The sequence below is a fragment of the Narcine bancroftii genome, chromosome 12 (assembly GCF_036971445.1).
Source record: "Narcine bancroftii isolate sNarBan1 chromosome 12, sNarBan1.hap1, whole genome shotgun sequence".
Classification (NCBI taxonomy): domain Eukaryota; kingdom Metazoa; phylum Chordata; class Chondrichthyes; order Torpediniformes; family Narcinidae; genus Narcine; species Narcine bancroftii.
Window position 1 is genome coordinate 34,449,740 of NC_091480.1, and position 20,140 is coordinate 34,469,879.

The 20,140-nt window shown below is 42.3% G+C and overlaps 1 protein-coding gene and 1 long non-coding RNA gene across 3 annotated transcripts in view; one reads left to right on the forward strand and one right to left on the reverse strand.

Annotated features, from left to right (window-relative positions):
- The first annotated feature begins 7,459 nt into the window (after positions 1-7,459).
- The window catches only part of metrn (meteorin, glial cell differentiation regulator), a 40,780-nt gene continuing 28,099 nt past the window's right edge, over positions 7,460-20,140 (forward strand). The window contains exons 1-2 of the mRNA XM_069904823.1: positions 7,460-7,784; positions 9,839-10,296. Coding sequence (XP_069760924.1) covers positions 7,684-7,784; positions 9,839-10,296 — 559 coding nt within the window. The 5' untranslated portion in view covers positions 7,460-7,683. The remainder of the gene's footprint in view (positions 7,785-9,838; positions 10,297-20,140) is intronic.
- LOC138746553 (uncharacterized) lies at positions 9,737-16,307 on the reverse strand. Of its 2 annotated transcripts, none has more exons than XR_011347023.1 (3): positions 16,246-16,307; positions 15,876-15,954; positions 9,737-10,393 (listed from the first exon to the last, which is right to left on the reverse strand). It is a non-coding gene; the product is annotated as an uncharacterized lncRNA (long non-coding RNA). The 2 variants fall into 2 exon arrangements; XR_011347024.1 differs by lacking the exon at positions 9,737-10,393 and adding an exon at positions 12,725-12,864.

The window sequence follows — 20,140 nt, forward strand, 5'->3', positions numbered from 1 at the left end:
CACTCCCATCCATGTATTTATCCAATTTATTCTTAAAACCTAAGATTGAGTCAGATGGAAGCTCGTCCAAACTCCGACTACTCTCTGAGTGAAAAAGTTTACCCTAATGTTCCCCCCAAGCATTTCTCCTTTCATCCTAAAGCCATGTCCTCTCTTATTTATCTCTCCCAATCTAAGTGGAAAGAGCCTACTCACATTTATCCTGTCTATTCCCCTCTCAATTTTGGAAACCTCTATCAAATTTCCCCTCATTCTTCTACGCTCTAAGGAATAAAATCCCAACCTGTTTAATTTTTCCCTGTAACTCAACTTCTGAAGACCCGGCAACATCCTAGTATATCTTCTTTGCACTCTTTGGATCTTACTGATATCCTTCCTATAGTTTGGTGACCAGAACTGCACATAATACTCCAAATATGGCCTCACCAATGTCTTATATAATATCCCAACTCCTGTACTCCTGTTGATTTTTGAAGGCCAAGATGCCGAAAGCTTTCTTTACAACCTTGCCTACATGTGATGCAACTTTCAGAGAATTACATATCTGTATTCGTCTGCACTTCTCAGTGCCCTACCATATGTCCTACCTTATTTAGTCCTTCCAAAATGCAACATTTCACACTTATCTGCATTGGCCTATTTTTCCAGTTGGTCCAGATCCCTCTGCAAGCTTCGAAAGCCTTCTTTGTTGCCCACAACTCCTCCAATCTTAGTATCATCAACCAACTTGCTGATCCAATTTACCACATTATCATCTAGATCATTTATCTAGACAACAAAGAGGAATGGTTCCAGTACTAATCCCTGAGGCACACCACTAATCAGACCTCCAGTCTGAGAAGCAATCATCCACTTCCTCTCTCTGTCTTCTCACATTCAGCCAATTTCCAATCCATTTTACATCCTCTCCATGGATACCTAATGTCTGAACCATTGAACTAACCTCCCATTTGAGACCTTGTCAAAGGCCTTGTCCATGTAGACAACATCCACAGACTTTCCTACATCTACTTTCTTGGTAACCTCCTCGAAAAACTCTATAAGATTCATTAAACATGACCTACCATGCACAAGGCCTTAATAAGTCCAAATACTTGTATACCTCATCTCTCAGAACACCCTCCAATAATTTACCTGCTACTGATGTCAGTCTCACCAGACTGTAATTTCCTGGTTTACTTTTGGAGCCTTTTTTAAACAATGCAACAACATGAGCTACCCTGTGCCATGTGTGTGTGAACATGTTTTGGCCTTTGAGCACATTAGGAAATAAACAGAATTCATGCAATTGACATGTTTTTCTAGTTGGGCCTTTAAAGTGGCCATGATTTTCTTGAAGCTATTGTACAAAAATCATTAATTTTTAAATTATTAATTGAAAATTAATTATATTGTCAGTAAAGCTTCCTTCTGCAGTGTCTACTACACCTTAATACTGAAATCGTAACTAATATTTCCTGTACTATGCAAGAAAAATAGCAAAATAGTTTTGTCAATTCAAACTTACCAAAGAACTTATTGTTGTCAATGAACTTAATGTTAGGTGTAACTGGTGTTAAATGGCTTCATATTGACAGAGTTTAACTTGAAGATTACCCTGGTAACCTTAATAAAAGTTGAAAGATGTTTTGGAAGCAATACATTTTGTAGCACTATTAAGTCCAAAGAAATTTACATTCTGGGTATTTGAAGTGAAATTTTTAAAAACACAAAAGGCAAAACAAATCAGTCATTGTCTGCAAGAAAAATATCCTGGGTCTTAAGAAGAGCAAGTATGAGGTTGATAAATTGTGCATTTCTGGCACATCGTGACCTGCCTTCTATCTTTCTAAAATTTAATTTGTTTGCAATGTTGATTCACCATTTTATGTTGCTACACTAAAATTATCTTTTTGACATTGATTCTCTTTCCTCTTCTCTTTCTTTGGCTTGGCTTCACGGACAAAGATTTATGGAGGGGTAATGTCCATGTCTGCTGGAGGCTCGTTTGTGGCTGACAAGTCCGAGGCGGGACAGGCAGACACGGTTGCAGCGGTTGCAAGGGAAAATTGGTGGGTTGGGGTTGGGTGTTGGGTTTTTCCTCCTTTGTCTTTCGTCAGTGAGGTGGGCTCCGTGGTCTTCTTCCAAGGAGGTTGCTGCCCACCGAACTGTGAGGCACCAAGATGCACGGTTGGAGGCGAGATCAGCCCACTGGTGGGGGTCAATGTGGCAGGCACCAAGAGATTTCTTTCAGCAGTCCTTGTACCTCTTCTTTGGTGCACCTCTGTCTTGGTGGCCAGTGGAGAGCTCGCCATAGAACACAATCTTGGGAAGGGGATGGTCCTCCATTAGCATTGTGAAAGTGCCCTTAAATTACATTTAGTACTTCAAACGATCTTGTTCTTCTGTAATTGACTCCAGTAGGAAAACAGAGAAGAAGGAGGTCTTTCAGTCCCCTAAACCAATCCCAGTGCTCAGTTTGCACACAATGGTTTCTCTGAACGCCTGCTCTTTGACCTCCTGTGGTCTTTATCATTTGGTTCACTTGCTGGACAAAATTTATCCAATTCAGTTTTGAAATGCTGAACATCAGCATATTTTCTAGATTTCCACTCCCTTTTCTGTGCAGAGGGGCTTTCTGATTTCATTATTAAATGGACCAGATTAGGAAAATGTCTCTTTGTTCTGGGCTTCTCCAGTGTTAATGAATTTGTTCCAATGAATTCCTTTACTTTTTAAAAATATAACCCCAATACATTAGTTCAATGTGCAAGGTTCAAAGTTCTTTTCAGGTCTTCATCTCTGACCATATACAAATATCCATTTTTAATGTGCAGATCAAAAATATATGGCTATAAACTTCTTACATTAAACTCCTTCAGGAACAGGCAGGAGCTTTGCCTCTGGACCAGAGCCTGTTTGTAATTTCCTGGTCCAATCCTCTAAACTTAGTGTCATCTTCAAACATCGACGTTCACCTCTTTACTCCTTCATCTGTTATTATTAAATATGGTGAAAATTTGAGGCACCCATGTCGCTCTCAGGAAAACATAATTTTCTGCATACCATGTAATAGAAGACTTTCCTTAGTATCCTTCTTCTCAACTACTAACCACAGGCAGAAACCCACTCATATCCAATGTTATCTCTGATTTCTTGTCCCTTATTTTTTGATGATGGTTCTCATCAGATGTCATCTGGCAGACTATTAAATATTGTTTTACAGTTTTAGATGGAACACATAATATGAACAGGCTGGTTATATTAAGATTCACCAGGATGAAGAATGTTTAAATATGTGTCCCACAGAAGTAAAAATTAACCAGTGAAACATACGCTTCAATTACAGCATTGCTGCTGTTGGTATGGACCTGGGAGAATGAAGGTGCACCACTGCTCCAAAGGGTTCAACCGTATGATCCAAATGCTGGCAACCGTGAAGGCAGTAAACAACGTGTTAGAAGAGCCAAATGTGTTTTTGAATGGAAATCTTGCAACCACTGGTCTGTGACCAAGCATGCTCTGGGGAGCAGGGAACCAAAAAAGGGGAGTACAATGCCTCCCCGCACCCACCCCGTTGAGAAGGAAAAGCACCATACAGGTACAGTGACTATGTCAGTGCACCAGCAATGTACTCAGCAGCTGAGGAGCCCACACGGGCTGTGGGCGACTTGTGGCCAGGGGACCCACAGGGGACCTGCTGGAAGCTGGCTGGCTCCTGGGAACCAAGTGTCGGAGCCAGAATTGGAGAGGGTGCTGAGGGGAAGAAAGGTTCCCAAAGGGCCTTGGGCATTGAAGGCTTCCTGACCGTGGAGGAGGTTTTGATCTAGAGCTCAAGTTGAACGTGAATCTGTGCATCTGCAGAGGCTGGAGGCAAATCAATAACCACAGTGTCTCTCTTTTGCTTCTCTTTCTTTCATATTGTAAGGGACACCGACCGGGCGACACTAATGGCGCCTGTTGGTCTGCCTTATGGCAGGCAGAAGGCAATTTTGTGTACTATTACTTGGTCTGCACTATTACACAAAGGAATCTTGAATATACTAACTGAAATTCACCATACGTTTGTACCCACAGTCGATAAGCTGATTGTTTTGGCATAAACTCCTTCAGGAACAGGCAGGAGGAATGAGAAATGAAGAGCCATAACTACACCCAACTAAATTGTGGGTCTTTGCTCATAAATCCTGTTGTTGAATTAATTCACCTATTTCCATTGGCTGCACTCGGGACACGTCCAGGGCATGAGCAAACAGAAAAATCTGCATCCACAGTACAGTCTAGATAAGTGTCACATACCTTTGTTTCCATGGTGTACTCACTGAAAAATTCACATGTACATTTTAACCATTCCCTTTGCTGCAGTCATTGAGATGCTCTCAAAAACCAATCTAATCAGGCAACCAGACTCCCCATTCCCAAATCTATGCTGCCTTTCCCTTCATTGTTTCATCCCCTGGGAGAATTTTGATCAGGATGGAGGGACATCCATCCCTAGCCTTTTGATGTTATCCCATTATCTTGAATGCCTGATCCAGACCTTCAGCCCGTTTGCCATCCCCAATTACAGAATGCGCCTTCACCACTCTCGCTCCCTCCCGAGGTATCCTTGGTAACCAATCACAGGATGTTTAGCTTTTATAACGTTGGTAGCAGGGCCGAAACATCTGCTATCTACTAACAATAAAAACATTCAAAGGCAAGTTTAATAAGGCGCCGGGAGACCCATCAAACTGCCTGGGCACTTTTGAAATGCGGCGTTCCACTGCGTTAGTTATACTGCACCCCTTGTAAATTCGGATCAATGATACGGTGGCCTCCTGGAGAAAGGTTGGGAAGGAGAGATTAGAATGTTGCTGCCTTATCTTTCTGGGTTTATTTTTTAATGCCATGACTTGTCCAAACCGCCCCACTTCTCCAGGAAGTGGAAAGGAAACCGAAGTTCCTTACCTCCACATGTCAGATGGTGTTTTAATTTATATAGTACTGGGTTGACCAACTGTTACAGCGTATGCCGTGTCATGCAAGGTTTGGTGGGTTAACCGGTAAGATTGAAAGCGAGAATAGCAGGAGCCCTTTGCCCAGTCCGATGAATGTTGCAGTTTAAGGATGAGCGCGGCGACTGGCGCCGGAGCGCCGTGCCCTGCATACTGAACCACGCTTCTTGGACCACAGCGAGATTTGGAGTATTTATTCTGTCCACTGTAACCACCCCAGTCAGACAAGTAATGCCCCTTTTCACTTATCTGGAAATGTTTCCATGCAAAAAGCAGGACAGATTTCTGGTGCCATTAGACAATGGATAGAGCTATTCTTACCCATTCCTCTCGATGGACCGGGCGGGATATGTTAAGGGAGGGGGGGGGGGGGGGGGGGTCACTGCTTGAAATCTGGCGCTTGGCAAACATCACAGGCTAAACCTCCACTCCACCCCACCCTCGGGTGTCCGACTGAATTGTCATAATTCAGACCCACGAAGAATTGCCGCGATTGTGTGTGTGTGTGTGTGGGGGGGGGGGGGGGGGGGGGCGGAAAACTAATGAAGATGCTTGTTCTTCAACACCTTGAACTCAACAGAGGAAAGAAAATACAACCCACTGCAGATTAAGAGTTGCAGTACGTTGCCACTTTAGGGGAGTTGCTTAAAATATCGATGTTATTATTGCTGTGGGAGTTGTCGTCGGAACACAGGAGCTGAAATAATATAAACATAATGTTTAAAGGGATGAGCTGCGGTGTCCTGGAGGGTGAACGTGCCCCAAACATGAGGTTGCACAGCAGATTTCAACCCATCGCCTGCACACATCAGACGATATAAATGATTGGGGAATGCGTGGCTTTCAGTGGATCCCCGTGGAACAGTCGGAGAAGTGTTGCTGAGGTTCCATCGCCCCTGAATGATGTCTCTGGTCATTTTCTCCATCGATCTCCGTCAGCCTTCTCGCAGTTGAATTCAGCTCTCTGGTTCAAAACTTTTGGCGGGCGATTAAACCATAATCCTTGCAAGAGTTTTATTTCCTTTCAAACCACAATGCACACCTCAATTGATTAAAGTACTGGCCGGATTAGGTGAATGTTCGTATGGAAAAGGAATGTAACTCAACAAGGCGGATAAAGAGCATTAACATTCCACCAGCGGAGATTTGCTGGATAACCTGCCTTCATTTTCTCAAATGTGTGACCAGGAAAAAAACGCTCTTTCCGCGATGAATATGTAATGTAATGGAACTTTGAAACTGGAAGTGTTCGCCACTATTAGTTATATCAGGGAATATTCTTTTTAAGCCGAAATCTCTCGTTGGGATCCGAGATTCAGTTGCACGTTCGAGTTCAAGTGTTGTGCTGGAACCCATTTCTTACTGTCCTGATGCACGGTCTTGGCCCAAAACGTCGTCAGCTCTTCTTCCCCCCCACCCCCCACCTCCCACCTCACCCCACTCAGCTTGACCCGCTGAGTTCCTCCCGCAGACTTTTTTTTTAAAAAGCTGTTTGCTGAAATATTCAGTGACTCACGATAATCTTCCACAGATAATCAGACACAAGAGACTACAAATCCCCCCACCCCCCAAAAAAAGTTTACAGATGCTAGAATTTGGAGCAAATAATGTCCACGAAGTTATCGATGTAACTTTTATGTTTCAATAAATAAAAGCTGTGCATTCCAAGCTTCTCTAGTACATAAATCTGCATTAGAACTAAAATGTTATGGACGTTGTTCCGCAAATCTACTGAAGCGACGACTGCGGTGCGTTCGGAAAATAATTAGTATATATGATCAATAAAACTTGGCACTAAACTGGCTTCTTTAAACAACGTTAGCATGGAAAGCGCTTTTCCATAAAGGTCCATTGCAATTAAGTCACAGGATAATCAGGGGAAAATATATTGCCAAATGACTTCTGGGGGAGGGGGGGGGGGAATAGATTCAGCCTATTGAGCCTTGGAATGTGATACATTCTTAACTGTGAATAAAGTTAGATTGATTTATAAATAAGCCCAGGACACTTCATTATCATATAAATTCCGAGGAGAGAATAGTTAACACGAATTTTATTGGTGGCTTTTTAAAGTGACCACAAAGACACTGCGTTCTTGCTAATATCGAGTCCCCAGGGAATGTAAATATCCCGAAGAGTCACCTAGACTCTTCCTCCAAAATTGTAGATCTTCGAAGTGGGTGAAGCCGAGAACTCAGACGCTGGAATCTGGGACACTAGGGTTTGTTCGATATTCTGCCCTCACGGCATCAAAATGGTCTTGTTTAAAATTCGGTATCGAGGCAAGTGCCTGCGAGAGAAACGGGTCCCAAGGGGCGAGTTCGGTCACCGGCATTGCCCTTTTAAAATCAATCCCTACTTGTGCCGCCGGCAAGACGTCATGTGCAGAGGCGTGATTTTGGCAAAATCGACTTCGCCCGCTAATTGGCTGTCGGCAGAAAAAAAAGAACTGCCACCTTTGTGGATTGATTGGCCAGGGAGATCCGGAGTGCGGAACAAAAGTTTGCAGGAGGCGCAGTCCTGCTCAGTGTCAGGCTAAGAGATTTGAAGCCGAGGGAACAAGTGAAGGGTCAGGTCGGGACGGGCAGAGAGCCCGCGGAACACTGAGGATGCCCACGCTTTGTTGCGGACTTTACCTCCCACATTTCTCCCTGGTTATCATTTGCAATACGTTTTCCAGTTGTTTAAACCAGGATTACGTTTGAAGATGCCTTTGATCACTCCTTTTGCACTTTGGATTTTTCTACTCCTCCTGGTGAAAGCGGGATATTCCAATTACTCTGTAGATCAATGCAATTGGAAAGGAAGGTATGGGGCTGTTTTATTAATCTACCATAATATCCATGAACTTTATTGGGATTCATCGTTCACTGTCGGGAACGGGACAAAGTCGCTTTAAAGTTCTTTCGAAATTACGCCCCCTGCCCTGCACGCTAAACTCCTCGTCGATGTTTGCGCAGCCTCCAGTGAATAGAAATAAGTTTGTCGCCGTTTTCTTTGGGCGAAAAGAAAATGAATGATCTCCGAGAAAGGGCAGGGATCACCTCGAGAGGTTTTTTTTTGGGGGGGGGGTTGGATTGGCTGTGTTCGAAAATAGCAGCAAGGAGCCACTTTCTTAATGTTTCGCGTTGGCCGTTCCGATGAATTGTGTCAGGAATGTCTGTCTGGTTTGTGGCTGAAAGCAGCTTGGCTCCCATCAAACGAGCGCTTGCCCCCCCTCTCCCCACGCCTACCTTGCCTGTATGTGTCCCCATATCTTTGAACCGATGGAGTTTATTTTAATTCGTATCGAGAACTGTACACAAAAGCAAGGGGCCTGAAGTCGATTTTGTTTCCCATGATGGGATTATTGTTATCGATCATTTGCGGTAGATTCATCATGGTATTAAAATGGACCCCCTTTGTTATATTTGGCGCGCACTCTTAGTGTTACAATTGTCTTTCCATGAAGTGCAGCGATGCGCTGGACAGCGGCGGAATCTCTTGGAATCTCCCGAGCGTGGGACCCAGTCCCCACTTCACCTGTTTTAAAGTTATTTTGTTTGGAAAATATCTTTTAGGGGTGGGGATGCGACATTTGGGAATTGAATTAATTAGAGCGGTGACAAAGATGAACCCCCCCCCCCCACCCCCCGAGGGGAGGTTGGGTCCACACAGCGACGTTTCACTGCTAGGGCTGGAGTTGCCCGTGTTTTCGTTGGTCAAAAGTCGACGTGTAAAACTTGTTTCCAAAGGTGGAAGACTGCGAAAGAAGCTGGCGCACTGAGCGAGACCTGAAGGTGTGTTGATGGCAGGTGGAGTCGAGATTTGTTCCAATGAAAGGATTCATTAGGTCTTCCAGCAGATGATCACCTCGTCCATTCGGGTGTAAAGTCAGGAGTTATTACAGCAGAGGCCATTCCGCCCATCCTTTCTATCCCAACAAACATTCCCGCCTCTTTCCCCATCACCCTGCAAGTTACCCGTTTGGAAAGCCCCGCTTCACTAAACATCATCCCTGCAGATAACGAATTGGGAATCTCGGGGACCGAAGAAAACCCCTTTCCTCCCATATTTGCCCGAAATTGTATTTCTGGGTCCTGATGGAAACAGCCCCCCCCCCCCGGTCTCTCGGGCGCACAGAATCGTGTGCACCTGTCAAATGCCCTCAATCCTTTCTCCACGGAGAGAGCGAGGAGATCCCAATATCTCCGATTTAACACGACAGCTGAACTCCCCTTTTTCCTGCACCAGTTCTAATTTTTTTTTTCCTGATTGGCTTGCACTATCGCAACTTTCTAACAGTCTGTTGACCAGAAAAGAAAGTTGTACTCCAATTTGAGTTTGGAACAGTAGATTCCCTCACTTGTGTCCCCGTGTTGCCGAGGATCAAGGTCATTTCACCAAGCGCTTGATTAGCGCAGTGATTCCATGTTTTATAATACACACACTGGGACCACTCTGTTCTCCCAGTGCTCGGTGGGGGAGGGAAAGCTGTTCCCATCAGGATCGAGAAATACAATTTCGGCCAAAGATGGGAGGAAAGGGGTATGAAAAAAAGGTCGCAGTCCCGGCACTGAGTATCCACTGTCCTCCCCTCCCTCTCCCCCGTTCTCTCCACATTTTCTATGGCGACTCTCGAGTGGAAAGAAATGCAGGCGACATCAGATTAAACGAATCGCAGCAAACCTGTGAGCGCTGGACACGGTACCTGCCAGGCAGGCAAGGAAATAAGGACAGGGTTAGCACCGTCTCGAGTGGTTTTGCCTGTTTTAGGGATTCGTTTATTGGACTTTCCAATTCATGGTCCTAGATGCCTCGATGTTCGAAGGTGTTGGAGATGTGTGCATTTTGTCACTAACGTGTCTGTCTTCCCGCCGCAGTGGTCTATCCCAGGAGCCCGGTAACGTGGAGCAGATCTTCCTCAACTGCGCTGAAGGGGATGTGGAGTGGTTGTATCCAGTGGGAGCCTTGCGACTTAGCCTGGCTCCCAGGCTCCCGTCGCGGACCGCCTCGTCGGCTCCCCGGGGAAACCTAGGTCGCCTCACAGCGTGCATCAAACCGGCCGACAACTTTCGCGGGGCGCAGATCTACCTGGAGCAGGGAACAGAGCTGCAGCTGCTGGTGCGAGATCGCCCGGGAGGAGAAGCAGCGTTGGAGGAGGAAGAGGAGGAGAGCACCGAGCCCAAAGTACACTGCTTCAGTCGCTTGGCCGGCGAAAGGGTAACGCTCTTCGTCCAATCCACACTGCACCGGGACATCAGCCGCCGGATTGCTGCCTTTAAGTACGACATCCGCGGGGACTGGAGCTCCGGAGCCCTGCACCCTCAGCAGGTGGAAAGTAAGGAGCCTTGCTTTGATCCCAGTCACAGAGGGCATTTTGGTCACTTGTTAAAGCTGGGGCTTATCTTTTTACCTCGCAGGCCTCTTGTCATTTCCTAAGGAGGCAGGGAATTAAATCACTCCACACTTATCTATAAAACTGTCAACAACTCCAGCCAATGCTCAGAGTCCAGTGGTGAGCTGCTGACCCGTTTCTAGGAAGGGGCATTTTCTGAATTATAGTGTGAGCTTAATTTCCACTCTTCTCCACCTCCAACATCCATCACAATGTAGTAAGGGAACTTGAGACAGACATGTCTATAATGAGGTTGGCACTCTCAGGAGATCCCCAATTTTGGATTTTTGTACTATATATTACAGGGACATGTGGTAAACTAGTCAGCACAAGGCATTCACTAAAGTTGAGGATAATCCAGCCTGTCTCCAACAGCATGTTCCCATTCCCCTTGACATACTTGTAGTTTAATCTGTTGATCACCCCCTTGAATGTATTCAATCAATCAGCCTCCACAGCTGTCTGGGGTAGAGGATTTCAGAGATTTATAACCCTCAGTGAAATTCCATTGATTTGTTTTAAATGATGACCCCCTTTATTCTGAAACAATTCTTCCAACTTCTCAATACTCCCACTAAGGGAAGAACTCTCGGCATTAATCATATAAACTCTTTCCCCCATTACACACACACACACACACACACCCCTCACACCTGCACCCACACACTACACGCACATGCTCCCCCAGACACACCATGCCCATACACACGCATAAGCCCACCCCCACACCCATACACCCACACACACACACACACACACACACACACACACACACACACACACACACACACACACACACACACACACACACACACACACACACACCCATATACACACACACCATTTCTAATGTGAACTTAATCAGGAAAGGCTCTGCCTTTCATCACTGGAATCATCCAACTGAACCTTTTCAGTTTTGTCTTCAATGCAATCATATTATTCCTTAACATGGAGAATAAATTGTATGCAGTACTCCAGGTATGGTTGCATTGCAGCTTGTAAAGCTGTACCCAAACTTGCGCATGCTTTTATATTCTATAGTCTTTGCAATAACGTTCAACAATCTATTATCTTCCTTGTATTACCTTGCATGTTGTGCATTAATACTGATATTTTATTTCATGCACTGAGAGACTCGATACATTTACAATAATGATTAATGAGTTTATTCTAATATACATTGTGCAATATGCATATGCACCAAAATTACTACTGGCTGCAGCTGAATGGTACTTAGTTTGAATACATTAAACTAAATTAAATTAAAACATGATGATAAATACGAAAGATAGATAGTCCAATAAAAAATGCACAGTATTTTGTAGTTACTTAAATAACAATTTTCATTTTAAAGTAGATAAACTCACATTTTCTACATTAAACACCATCTGCCAACTCACTGTGCCTATTTATATCCCATTGCAGGCCCATTGCTCTCTTCTCTCAACATACTTTGGTATTATCACAAACTCTATACTTCATTCACTTCTTCATTTAAGTCATTAATAATAGAATATGAATAGTTGAGGCTGCCTTACCGATCCTTTCACAAAGGCACCTGTGCCATTATTCTGACGCTGTTTTCTGTGACTGATACCAAAATGTTCTCCCTAACCCATTGCTCACTTGTATGGTTACCTTTTCTGGGGGTACCTTATCAAATGCAAATGCTTCACATTGATTTGCTCTCCAATGAGTAGACTGAAATCATTGCTTCCTGTTTATAAAATCACACTGATCGATCAATCAATTCTTGATTGTCTTCTGATTTTTGTAAACATCCTGCTATTATCTCTTTAATAATGCTTCTAGTATTTTCCATTGACATATGTTTGACTTTCCTATAGTTTCCTGTTTTATGATTTGCTCTACTCTTAAACAAAGGTTTCACATTTTCAGTTAAGGAGTGAAAGACAGAAGTCTGCAGATGCTGTAATTGTAGTAAAAACACACAATAAATGCTGGATGAACTCACCCAGTCTTGCCGTGCCCATAGGAGGTAAAGATATATTACTAACGTTTCAGGCCCTGAGCCCTTCTTCAAGCTATGCCAAGGTATACCTTGAAGAAGGGCTCAGGCTCGAAATGTCAGTAATATATCTTTGCCTCTTATGGACGCTGTGAGACCGGCTGAGTTCATCCAGCATTTACTGTGTGTTTTTAATTACACGTTTAGTTTTTCAATTCCCAGGGGCCTCCAGAATCCAAGGGATTTTGGAAATGACCATCAACCTACCACTATCTTGCAGTCCCTTCCTTTAACACCCTATGATGCATGTAAACAGGTCCGGGGGACTGGTTGGTCTTTAACATCATTCTTTTGCTTGGTACTTTTTGTTCAGTGATGGAGATTGTTTTGTTTCTCCCTCCAGTTTTGATTTTCCCTCCATTTATCCCTTTGAATATTATTTTTAGGCTGTTTTTAATGTCATCTGTGTAATAGTGCTAATTCCAAATTGATTAGAATCGTTCAAATTTATTTTCTTCTCAGTCTTCACTTCTAAGGGGCCACTGTTTAAAGAGCAATGGAAAGCAAAAGTACTGTTAAAAATTAAGTTAGATGGTTGGCTCTGCTTTTATAAAAATCACATCAACAATATATTACTTGAGGTTGACCATCTCTCATCAGAGCAGAGAATGCTGGAAGTATTCAACAGCATCTGAAATGAGCAGATTTCAGAGACACAGCTCTGCTCCAAGGTCTTAATGCCAGCATATCTGTACAGGCTTTAAATGCCCTGTTAAAGGAGTTTGTAAATAAAATCCTGCAACTGCAGGGTCAAGTGCCCAAGATGCTCTGCAGTGGCCAAGAGGGGATGCAGACTCTGGGGAGCAGTGGACCAGCGCAGAGCATCAGAAATGGGAAGAACCCCCCACCCCCATAGAGAAGCAGATGACACTGCAGGATGGTGACCACAGCAGCGTACCAGCGAGGGGCTCAACAGCCGTGGGCAACTTGTGGCCAGGGGATGCGTGTGGGCTGCGGTTCTTGGAGACTGACTCATGGGAACCGGGTATCAGAGCTGGGTTTTGAGAAGTTGCTGAGGGCAAGAAGGGCTCCTGAAGGCCCTGGACACTGGAGGCTTCCTGATCACGTCAGCATTTTGGATCTGGAGCTCGGATTGGTGATGAATCGAACAGGAATATGTGCAGCTGTGAAGGCGGCGGGAGCTCTGGAGGTGAATCATGGACACTCAGTAACTCTGAAGGCTGCGGGAGCTCTGGAGGTGAATCATGGACACTCAGTAACTCTCTTATGGCCGGAGAAGGCAATTTCATGTAATATTACATTCAATAAAGAAACTGTATTCATCAGTATTCGTGCTGTCATTTCTGGAGAAGTCAGGGGAATTTGTCAGATCAATATATTAAAGTAAGAGGTTCCTTAAAATGTTCACAAAATTGAGTTTCGGATAAATCCCCCCCCCCCCCCCCCCCCCAATACATGCTGTGAGACTGAGGAATGGGGATGGTGGGGAAGAGAGGAGTTGTAAGGCAGAGCTATACAGGTGCAGAGGAGAGATTGAATTGAAAAGCAATTTTGTTCATCATCAGGAAGAAAGAAAACAATTTCTGTTTTTCCCTGTGACATAAAGTCTTTGCCCCATTGCTTTTAATCTGGCATACTTCTAAATGAGTTGAGTTGATTTTCTGTGGAATGGGACAGCAAAAACCTGAAGCTGGGAAATGTGAAATAGAAACAAAAAGAGCTGGGAAAGCTCAGTAAATCACACAGGCAGGTTTCTGTTATCAACTCTGTTTCTCATCACAGATTTGGACTGATCTGAGTTTTACTATTATTTTCTATTTTTTACTTGAAATTTAAACTCCTCAGGTCAAAAAGATTAAAAACTCTTGGCTGAGCTGTTTTTGTAAGCAAAGAAACCATTGCAATGTCGATAGGGATAATTGAAAGTATAAGGAACAAACTCCAGTTTACCCAAAGAAAGTATATAGAGACTTTAATTATGTCTTTCATTACTTACATCTTCCATGCTAGTACAATGGTACAATGCTTTGCCTATGTGTTCACTTGAGAATTATGATAGTTTTTGTTTCATAAGGTTGAGACCTTTAAGGGTCTTTGATATAAAAAAAATTCTTTGTGGATTGAACATGACTTAGCAGCAATAGTTTTAGGGCCTGGGTTACTTTATTTGTTTTCTGTTTAATTGGGCCTTAATCTTGTAATGTTCTCTGAAGTCCAATGGGTTCAACTAGGTTCATCTGGACACCAACTTGAAAATGAATCGTGATGTTTAAATCCCACCGCAGTTTGGCTTTGCATGGCTCACACACAGAATTCCCCCCCATTTCCTAAGAACAAGTTCATGGAAGGAAGAAAATGCAGCAAGTGCATTGAGAGGGTCAAGAATGTTCTTATGCTTGTAAGCCCCAATAGCACCTTTGTGGTGGTGCAAACAAAAGCCCAGTGTGTTGAGCCCAGAAAAAAAAACGGTCTTTTATTCGGATGCAAGAAAGATTAAGGATTAGGTCTGTTGTCATGGTGAAGTATTTCTTCATGTTGCCTTGATTAGTTTTTTTTTAATCGTCTGCCTCCAATAACCTTGTGGACTTTTGAGTTTCGAAAGATGAAGGTAGAATGAGATTTATGGAATAGTTAATATGAAACCTTTATCAAAGTACCTTAAAGTTCAAAATGCCCGATGAGCAATTTCCTTTAAATTCCAAGTTGTTTTGGAAACTTGAACCAAACAAAATATTAAGAGGTCTGTGTCAATTGAAATACAAAATTCAAAAAACCATTTTAACGTCACAAAGTTTTGAAAGCTTCATTCTTGAGATACAAAGGGAAAGATTTTTAAATTATCCCATTCAATATTAAGGATAACTTTGTAAAATCTGTAAACTCAGCCTTTATGTGTTTATGTGTATTTTACATAACATGCTGATGACATCATTCCCATTGTTAATACATTGCATTATGTAAGATTAAATATTGCCTTTAAAATTTTGAATGACGATCAAATGTTATGGTACAAAAAGGCCAGTCATACCATCCAGTTCTTGTTGGCTCCTAAAGCATCTGAAAACTTTCCCTGTGGTTTTGCAAATTGTTTTCTCAAGCCTATCTTTTCCTGTTGAAAGGTGATTCTGTTGGTGGTGAGTTCCGGAACAAAACTGCTCTGTACATAAAATTCTCTACTTGCCTCTACCCAGATCACCTTTGGCACATTAGTTCGAATCTTTGTTCTCAATTTGTCTACTGAAGGAAATAACTTTTCTCTAAATATCTAATTTAAATCCTTTATGATCTTTCTGTTTCCATCTTCTCCGATGAAGGCTATTGGGGAACTACTGTCAAGAAATTATCCTCAGAGAACTTTATTGTTTATAGCCCTTTAAACCAGAAGAAAGGGAAGCAACATTACTGAAAATGGACCTGTCGAATTTCTTTCCCATCCTAGGCATTCTTCTTGCCCAAGATATCTATTCTGGTTGTTTAAGATCCAAGTTGTAAACATATTTATTGCTTGTAAACCAACTTGAAAATTCTTTACCTGGATCCACTTTCTGGCCAGCTGCAATAACTTGCGAAGGACTTGCAGGAGATGGTTGGTATGGCTTTCCATTCCTGAACTAATTCCAATGGAGAATAAAAAATGCGTTATGTACATTAAGCCCCTTTTACAGTTGCATCCCAGTAAATCAGCCGTTCAGTGTCCCAGGATGGGAATGGGGTTTGGCCTTTCACACTAGACCACTCCTAACCGGGACACTGAACACTTTCACACTCGCAAGGGTTTATCCCTGGCGTTTGGTCTGTTCTACCTTTAATAGAAAGTGTCTGCAATACAATTGCCCGTTTCACACTTGCCTGATCTCAATGGAGACGCCGGGGATTATAAAGATAAAATCATATGAGACTACCTCTTCTTTGTTTTCATTTTTCTTGACAGATATCCATCTACACCAGCAGCTTCATGTTGCACTTTAGCCTCAACAGCAGATCTGGTCGAGCACAGGTGCTAAGTGAGGCATCATGGCTACATCACAAAGTAGTGAATGATGGGGGAAATGGGTTCTGATGGGAAAATAAGTCTCATTGAAAAATCCAGATTACTTCCAAATAATTATTTTTTGAGTATTTTCCCTCCTAATGCTTTCTGGCATCCAAAATCCATAAAAAGAATTGTTGGAAAATAACTAACAGCACAGACTATGTTCAATCAATGATTGTTTTGCCCACAGTTTGTGAAAATCTTTAAACAGGGCTGCATGGATGCACGAAAGGTTTCAACTAGCGTTGTGTCCCACTGTTAATATAGTCTCCTCTTATTCAGAGCCCAAAGTGAAGAGAGGGGATGTAGGAAAGGATAATGGATATGCTACCTCCATAGAGCAAAGCAGTATTGCAACATCCTACATGAAAAGGGTGAGTGGGAAATGGAGAATAATCTATTCCTCATCGAGGGCTCAGTAGTGGAGAGGGTCAAGAACTTCAAATTCCTGGGTGTCAACATCTCTGAGGATCTGTCATGGAGCCTCCATGTTGATGCAATCACAAAGAAGGCTTGCCAGCAGCTATACTTTGTGAGATGTCTGGGGAGATTCGGTATGTCACCAAACACTCTCGTAAACTTCCACAGGTGTACTGTGGAGAACATTCTGGCTGGTGGCATCACTGTCTGATATGGAGGTGCCAACTCTCCGGATAAGAATAAACTCCAGAGTATTGTTAACTCGGTCTGCGATATCACAGGCACCAGACTTCACTCCATTGAGGACATCTACATGAGGTGGTATCTTTAAAAAAAGCAGTCTCTATCCTCAAAGACCCCCACCACCCAGGCCATCGGGTAAAAGGTACAGGAGCCTAAAGACGAGCACTCAGCGGCACAAGGACAGCTTCTTCCCCGCTGCCATCAGATTCCTGAATAATCAATGAACCAAAGACACGGCCTGACTTTTTGTCCACTATTATTTTCACTTTTTTATAGTAATGTTGTAAGATGGTTATAGTAGGAATGTTTGCCCTGTGATGTTGCCACAAAACAGCGAATTTCATGATTTGTTCATGACAATAAATTCTGATTCTGATCTTTCAACTGTCCTTGCTCGAGAGTAAGATTACCTGATTAATCGATTAATGCAGCAAATTGGCTGGCCCTTTGCTTATCAATGGCATGGAAATATTTGAAACTGATTTTATCAGTTAAATATGTGTACAGAAAAAAAACCACAACTAGGCTAAACATAAATATAAACAGACTAATGGAAATAGCAGGCTAAGCAGTATCTGCGGAAAGTTAATAAAACATAAGTAGAGGATGAGAGTGAACATGCAAGAAATACAAAAGATTCTACAAGTCTGTTAAAATAGAAAGTATCGGTTCAGACAAATATAGATTCACCACAGTCTGAATAAGGAGGATTAATAATGGAAAATGTAGAAATGGCAGAAGAGTTCTTACCCTCACAGCACAATGTTCCCCTTTTCACAAATCTTGCCTGACTTGAATTTTCCCAGCATTTTCTACTTTGTTAAAGATTAACAAATATCAGTCAATATGGATTTATGAAAGTAAAATTGTTTGACTTACCTACTGAAGTGTCTTGAGGAAATAAATGATAGAATAAAAGAGAATTGGTGGATGCGATATATTTGGGTTTTCACAAGGCCCTTAAATAAATCTCGCAAGAGATTGGTGGGCACATGGGATGGGGCTGACAACCAATGCAGGAATCAATGGTCCTTTGTAGTACTGTAAGCAATAACTGGGATAGAGGCGTGGGCACCAGTTATCATAATATGGGAAGAGAACGGAATATGAACATTTTCCAATGACATGAAAGCATGTTTCACAAATTGAACTACTGGTTAAATAGATGGATGTGTGAAGTTATACATTCTGATAGAGAAGACAGGGGTGAGGGTGTGGATTTGAATAGTTCCATATTTTAGGATGGTTGAGATTCAAAGAGATCTGGGTGTCCTCACAGTCACTGAAAGAAAATATGCAGATGGTGCAAGCTGTTACAAAAGCAAATGTTATGTTGGCTTTTATTCCAAGAGGTTTTGAGTACTGGTGCAATTATACAAAGTACTATGAGACCACTACTTGTACAAGAAAGGATATATTCACCATAGAAATCTAGAAATAGTGCATTTGAGGTCAGTAGATTCATAGATATACCTGTACAGCTTGGAAACACTCCTTTGGCCCAACTGGCCAATTCTGACCAAGGTATCTACCTGAGTTAGTCCCATTTGCCTGCATTTGGCCCATATCTCTAAACTTTTCCTATCCATGTACCAGTTTAAATGTCTTTTAAAAATTAGATTGCACCCACCGCTATCACTTCCTCTGGCAGCTCGCTTCATATACCAACTCCATCAGGCCATTCCTCAGATCCTTCACTTGAAGGAATACTGGAGTCTCAGCCAAATCCATGTTTTGGATATCACAAATAGATATGCACATATGCTTGCGTTCAAAATGTGGTACACTCCTTCAGTACTTAGCCAAAAAGAGACCCTTTTTCAACCTAGAGTTCCAACTGGATTTGAAATGGAATCCAAAAATGGGTGATCAGCTTCACCTGAAGGATTTATGGAGAATGCTAATTTGCCAAGGAATGCTGTGATTTGGCTTGTGAGAGAACGGGAATATTGTTTCAAGTGTTGAGTTTGGGTCGAATAAATCTGGATTAAGTGTGAATTTATTGGACTAAAAGTGTTTCACATGGGCTTGTATTTTCTGGTCAATTTGACAAAAGAAATTTGTCATTCAAGGAAATGTGACTCCATGCATTATAATTCTTCATTTCTTTATGAGTCATTTTGTGGTAAAAGTAGAAGAGTAATTCATGCATCATGAAGCATTTGACTCCTTAATGAGGAATAGAATATTTTCAGTAAATTTTGCATCATAAAATAAAGCTTAGAATTACCCTCAATCCTGAAACTAATCCAGTTAAGAATGATCTTTATTGCAGTAATTTGAGAATTATATTCCCTCGTTACATTGGTTAATAAATTAATTATCAGAATGAAACGTGTTGATTGCTAATTGAGGCTCTGCTATAACAGTTTACTAATTGTTTTATGAGAAAACCATTTTTATATCTTTGACAGGAAATCCATGTCTGTCTGGCAGGTCTTGCATAGACAAGATTAAATGTTAGCATCACAGATTTTTTTTTCCCCGATTTGTTTGAATTTTGCTAATTATTCAACAAAGGGGTAAATATAATGAATGTGAGGGGACCCTGGCAGCTCCTTATAGGCCTAGTTTGATACGTTGTTCAGCAAGGTAGGTTATTACTCTACGTGTAGAAAGCTAGGCAGCCAATCAGCTTCTCCTTGAATTGTATGCAGACCTATTTGCATGGTTTCCCTTTTAATGCAACAGTGGTCAGTGATATATGTGGTCAAGGAGATGTCCTGTAATTGCACCCAATTGTTTGGTAATGATTGCCTCATTCTGGAAGATTTTCTGGGTTAGGAGAATCCAACATTATTTAACACTGGGAGAAGCTAAATTTTGAGTTAAACGAGAAAATCTGTGATGATGGGGTCAAGCACAATGCACAAAAATGCTGGAGAATCTTGGCAGGACATGGGAAGTAAAAAGCCATTGACATTTTGGGCTGAGCCTTTCATGAGGAATAAATATCAAGTATTGTGCAACCAAGGTGGTAAACTTTGGGTGCCATCACTCTGGCTAGAGACAAGTGACAAGGTACTTTATTACGAAGAAAGATAATATAATATTTCATCCAAAAATAGTTGGCAGCCTTCAGAAGCAAATGTTCTGACCAC